Source organism: Dipodomys spectabilis, unplaced genomic scaffold (genome assembly GCF_019054845.1).
Source record: "Dipodomys spectabilis isolate Male_0828 unplaced genomic scaffold, ASM1905484v1 ptg000030l, whole genome shotgun sequence".
Taxonomy (NCBI): domain Eukaryota; kingdom Metazoa; phylum Chordata; class Mammalia; order Rodentia; family Heteromyidae; genus Dipodomys; species Dipodomys spectabilis.
The window spans coordinates 4,066,369-4,072,828 of NW_024870707.1; the positions used below are offsets into that span (position 1 = coordinate 4,066,369).

General features: G+C 33.5%; 1 protein-coding gene across 1 annotated transcript; it reads left to right on the forward strand.

Annotated features, from left to right (window-relative positions):
• The first annotated feature begins 471 nt into the window (after window positions 1–471).
• LOC122105277 (olfactory receptor 8H1-like) lies at window positions 472–1,419 on the forward strand. Its single transcript, XM_042676440.1, has one exon. It carries the CDS (start codon window positions 472–474, stop codon window positions 1,417–1,419), a length of 948 nt encoding a protein of 315 aa, XP_042532374.1.
• Window positions 1,420–6,460: the final 5,041 nt, after the last annotated feature.

The following is a 6,460-nucleotide window of genomic DNA, read 5'->3' on the forward strand; positions in this document are numbered from 1 at the left end:
ACAATACCATTTTATATAGCATATCCAAATGTCTCTTTGTGTCCAAAGCTATTTGTGACAATTGTTTTTTGTTAAAAAAATAACATTTATTTTCACTTTTGAGACAAATTAATTATAAAATAATAGTGGTTTTGTCCAGGTGTGGTAGGCCATGTATGTAATTCTAGCTACCTGTAATGCTGAGATCTGAGGATCACTGTTCAAAGCCATCCTGGGCAGGAAAGACTTTGAAACATTTTTATCGCCAATTAACTATCAAAAGCCAGCAGTGGAGTTATGGTTCAAGTGCAAGAGTACTAGCCTTGAGCACGAAAGGTCAAGAACAGCACCTAAGCCATAAATTCAAGCACCTGGATAGGCAAACACATAGATAAACACACCCAGGAATAATGGACACTTTATAGATTAAAATTTTTGAAGTAATTACTTCTAAGAAACCTGTAGTTTCACAATAGTTAACATTTGCCCATTATGTATTCCTGGAATAACACCAACGTGCCCTACTTCATCCTTGTGGGATTAACAGACTCTCGAGAAATGCAGCTGCTCCTCTCTCTGCTCTTTGTCCTGATCTACGTGATTTCTGTGGTGGGTAACCTAGGTCTGACATCCATCATTTGGCTGGATCACCAGCTTCACACACCTATGTATTTTTTCCTCACTCACCTTTCAATCCTTGATCTATGTTATTCAAATGTCATCACACCTAAAACCTTAGTGAACTTGCTGACTTCTTCCAAGAGCATTTCCTTCGTGGGCTGTTTCACTCAGTTGTACTTTTTCGTTCTGCTTAGTGCTACAGAATTTTTTATCCTCACTTCCATGGCCTATGATTGCTACATAGCCATCTGCAACCCTTTGCACTATCCAGTGATTATGTCACCAAGACTCTGCCGAGCCCTACTCACTGGGTCCTACATGGTTGGCTTTCTGGATGCCACTGTCAATAATCTTTTCATGCGCAGACAAGATTTCTGCAACTCCAACAAAATTCATCACTTTTTCTGTGACACATCCCCGATTTTAGTCCTGTCCTGCAATGACACCTATGGCACTGAAATGATGATAATGCTCCTTGGTGGTTCCTCGATAATAATATCACTTATCATAATATGTGTGTCCTATGTCTGGATTCTCTCGACTATTCTGAAAATCACTTCCACTTCAGGAAAGCAGAAAGCCTTCTCCACCTGTGCCTCCCATCTCCTTGGAGTCACCATTTTCTATGGCACCATCATTTTTACTTATTTAAAACCCAAGAAGTCCTACTCGCTGGGAAAGGATCAAGTGGCTTCTGTGTTTTATACTATTGTCGTTCCCATGTTGAACCCACTCATTTATAGTCTGAGAAATAAGGAAGTGAAAAATGCTTTCATTAGGGTCATGCAGAAAAGAGGAGGGTTCAGACAATTAAAATAACAGATGCTAAACATTTAAACTTATCTTTTGTTTTTGTCTTGTTTGGGCTTTTCTGTTTCCTCTCTCTAAAAGCAACAGAATTAATTTTTCTGAAGCCATGCTTTCCTGCACAAATGCATTTTTAAACATTGCCTTGGAGTATGGTTATAAGAGTCGATACTGTAATTTGAAATCATGAAAAATGTATCAAGTATATGACCTCTATACATGATGTTTTTAAGGGCAACTAATGTTTAAAACATGAAATCCCAGGAGTTCTACTGATTTAAAGTATTTTGTTTTGACAAAGATAAATTTGTAGCACAAATTGTGTGATTTGTACCAATTATTTGCAATTGAATTTATTCACAAACAGAAAATAAGATAAAAAGAAAGCATCTGGCAGTGCCAAAATCTGATTTTAGAATTAACTGTTGAAGAAACATTAAGGCATTGTGCATATATTTGAAGAAAACTTGGAAAATATTGAAATTGGCTTCATAAAAGGAAGCAATTCACTTAAAATCTGATGCTTAGTAATTTTGTTTTTGTTTGCTTTGTCAATGAAAGATGGGAATGAATATGTTCTCAATGTTGGGAAAAATCCAGAGGCATGGAATACATTAGACCCAGAATAGGTTAAATGTATAAAGTTAATTATACTCATGCCTTTAATAACTCTTATATGTCTATCTGCTAAATGTTTGAAATCTGTGCCTATCTGTCTTATGTCAAAGAATTTAATGAATTGCTTCATTGCATTTTATCAGATTCCTTCGAGTTTATAATACTCTATGATACATAATACTTGACTCACTTAAAATTTAATAAAATGTATAGGGCAAAGAATTGACAATAAATTAGGTTTGCCACATCCGATAATTGTGTTATCTGGACAAGTTATAAAATGTCCTTTATTTTTAATTATGTTCTCCATATGATGAAAGTAGAGCTTGTATTTTTCACTAGTGAAGGTTATAACCGTCCTCTTTTTTTCTCTGGTCTTCCCTCACTCCTTCCTTTCTTGAAAAGTGTCACCCCTCCCTTTGCTTTCTTGTAGTTTATCTTTCCTGTTCCCACCCACAAGTAATATACCACTCTTGGCATTCATGCAGAGTGAGACCAAAGGTGGATATTCTTAGTAGAGGATCACTAATTCTCAGTAGCTCTGTGGATATGCTCCTATAAAATAATATTTTTCAAAATGAACTTCAAGAAATAGAAAAAGAGGGCTTTTGTGTGTTTGTTGCTGTTTTTGTTTCCTTCTTTTTGTCTTGTTTGTTGGTAGGTTTGGGATGGTGGCACAGTACTTGTAGGACAAATGGTGAACAAATGCAGCAATGCTACTCATTGGACACTATGTTGAAAATTATTGGATTATCTCTTATTGATCCTGTCTCTCAAGTACCCTTCAAATGAGTTTCTTTTTTATAATCTTTACTGCTTCTGTCTCTGTTCATTTGTCCATTTTCATCGAATCCTAACTATCGATACAGCCTTTCACATTAACATGTTCCTTTGACCAACTCCTTCAATATATCTCCAAGAGTAAAGTTCTTAATGCACATAATTGCTTAAAACCCTTCACTATCCTAATTACAATAATTTATTTGTTTTCTTTTACTTTAGGATGTTACATCCATTCTTAAGGCCCTTCATTTCAAGATTACAGACATGTTTAACTAAGAGCTATACATAACTGTCTATAGTCTGGTTATTAATAATAAACTTCCTGCTTTTGGCACTTCCACGGAAATATTTATTTGCTTCTTTCGGTGTGTATTCATCAGACTGTTTGACGTACTTCTCCTTCAAATAAAAGAATCACATTCAATGACTAAGAGAGTTGCTCTCTACAAAGACTTTTATTCATAATGCCCTTGAAAAAAATGGATTTTTCTGCCATTGTTCTATCATTGTCTTTTCCATTGTGAAAATGTATTAAATATTATTTTCACTTCTGAATTCACATCTGAATTAATATTTGCAAATCTAAAGGAAATGATGACCACATCTAATTAAACTTCAATATCCCAATTGCATAGGAAAGTTTCTATGCCATAATTGATGTTTGACACATTTGTTGAAAGAATTTGAGTTAATTTTTTCATGCAATTGTTTTCTATCATGTGAAGTGTATTTGATATTTTAAAAATGAATGAAAAAAAATGTATTCATTTTCTGTTGCAAATGAATTGCTATTGAAAAAAGACTTTCAACAGTACTTTGTGATGGATATATATGTATTAAATGGTGATACAAATACAAATATATCTAGTAATACAAATACAAATATCTAGTAATATGGTAATTATCTTTGTAAGTTCCATGTGAAACATGATAAAGTATAAATAATAAATAAAGCTATGATACTAATAAAACTGATTTTTGAGGACAATATACAAATAAAATTTGCTTATCTACAATGTCTCATACTAACATGTACTTGAAATCCATACTTTTTTCTAGAATATTACTTCTGGTTTCATCCCAACAATATTATTTTTACTTTGATTTTTCTCTTTTTAAATGAGAAAACAAAAATGAAAATCATCAAAAATGTGGAAATCCATCTATTAAAAATTAATAAAAATATATACTATATTATATAAAAACATTCCTCTTAAAGGTTTGTCTGCTCCAAAAAGGGGAGCAGGTCAACAGATTGTGATTCATTGAGTGTTGTAGAATAATTCAGCAGCCTAAACAAATATCCACTAATGGTCTGTGAATGAGACCCATACATATCTCTGATTCCCAATGGTCTGGTTAACAAAACTTGCCATTTGTTGCAGAATTCTGGCATGAATCAATACATATTGTCTCTCTCTCTCTGAACACACACACACACACACACACACACACACACACACACACACACACACACACACACACACTAGATCAACGTCCATTTCACATTTGGAAAAAAAAATCTACATACAGCAACTTTGTGCAAGGTGATTTTCTTCAATAATCTTACATCACCAAGGAAACAATGACTTAGAAAATTATATATTTTTCTAATTGGTCTTAAGCTCAGTTGGTCACATAATTTGACCCTGGATTTTGAAACTATAAAATTTTCCTTTCTCAGAACAATTAAAACTTTGATTAAAAAAGCAATGTCCATGTAAAAATTCATTAAATATAGAATATATGAAGTGATGTTTCTCTATTTATTTCAGTAGGTTGTCTTTTGAAAACCTGGGATATAAGCACATCTTTTTTTCAAAAAATAATTTTCTTTTTTAATAATTTTTTATTGTAAAAATGCTGTACAAAGGGGTTACAGTTACACTACTAAGGGAATGAGTACATTACCTATTGAGCATAGTTACCTTCTTTGTTTTTCCCCTACCATCCCTTCCCTTCCCACCTCTCCAACTCCTCCCCCCCATCCTACGTTGTAAAGTTCATTTTCAACATAGTGTCTTATATATCTCATTGTTACAATGGGTCAACCTGTATCCTTATTTCATCATTTTGTTATTTACCTTCCCCTCCCCAAATTAGAAAAATGTACATACAAGTTGCAGTGCACCAGAGTCAAATACAGTGAAAACAGGGGTTATACCTTGGGGAAGAACATACAAGAGGAACAAAAAAAATCACATAGTACATTTTAAATGTGTTAAAAACAATAACAAGAAAGAATAATAGGAAATAGCTTTGGTGATGAGTTCAGACAAGAAGTTTTTAGTCTGATTCTCACTTAATGCCTTTTCAGATTCTCCTTTGGTTTCCTCCTGCTGGAAAATGAATAATATTCAGTGAAGTACTTCTACTTCATTATCATTATTTTAGCCATAGTGCTACGGACAATACAGACAGGTGCTGGATGGTACACAGCTACTCCAGAAAGGAGAGGCCCCCCCAGGTATGTGAAGAGCTGGGGAGCACTGTATGCACTATCTGAACGAGTAGTCACCAAGTTCGGTTGTGATGTTCACCAAGTGTCAGCATGACACAAGTTATTTCCCCTTACAAATGTCTCACTGTGAAGTGAACATAGATATTAAATATACAGCACAATAATAATTATGCAAGTCTTCATGAATATGTATATATATTATATCACCTTATACTAACAGTCACAAAGTCAATACTTATGTTAAAACTTTATAATAATCACAAGTCTTACTTTACTTATACACACACACACACACACACACGCGCGCACACACACACACACACACACATATAATGAAGTCATTGTCTATAGGAAAGGGTGATCATGTTCTTCATTTTGTAACCAGATAGAAAAAAACAATGTTTTACACATATAGTCTTTGAACTTCTGTGTTTGAATACATGCCAAGTAAATTTTTTTCTTGAAATTGGTACTGAGAATGACACAGTGTTGCACAATTCTCCAAGCCCTTTAAATGAGGTGCCTTGCTGCTAACATGCTGGGAGAAGAGGAAAACATTGCTCTACAGAAAACCAAAGTACTTGTTTGGGATTTTTTGACAAAGACTTTCCAAGTATACTTTAGATTAAACCAACCAAAGCAAATTTTAGAGTGGTTTAATTTACCACAGAAGGAAAAAAAAAACTAAATTCAAACTAAAAAAATGTTCATACATGGGAAAAGAAACACTGCAACATCACAGAAACTTTCACCTTTCATTTTGTTAGTTTTGAGAGGCAAATTGAGGATTAACATATTATATGGATGATCTTTCACAGATTCTTTAATTTTCATCATCTTTGGCTAACAGTAAGTATTCTTATAAAAACTGATTAGATAACAGTCACTTTGTTGGAACATTATTTGTAGACACATGACTTGTGCTTTATGCTAAGTGATGTCAGCATTGCTGGAAATAAAGCTGTAAACCTGATTTAGATTGTTCAAAATATGATTTTTGGAGGATATTATATGTTAAGTGTTCGACTTTGGAGTATATGATGCAAGCTAGAAATTGATCTTTTTGAGTGGTCTGATATAAATGGGCACTAATACAATACCATAAAGTGAAAATTTAGAATTTGACTTAACGGACATTACAAATGAATGCATAACTCATGTTACATTGAAATTACATCTTCTCATCATTTA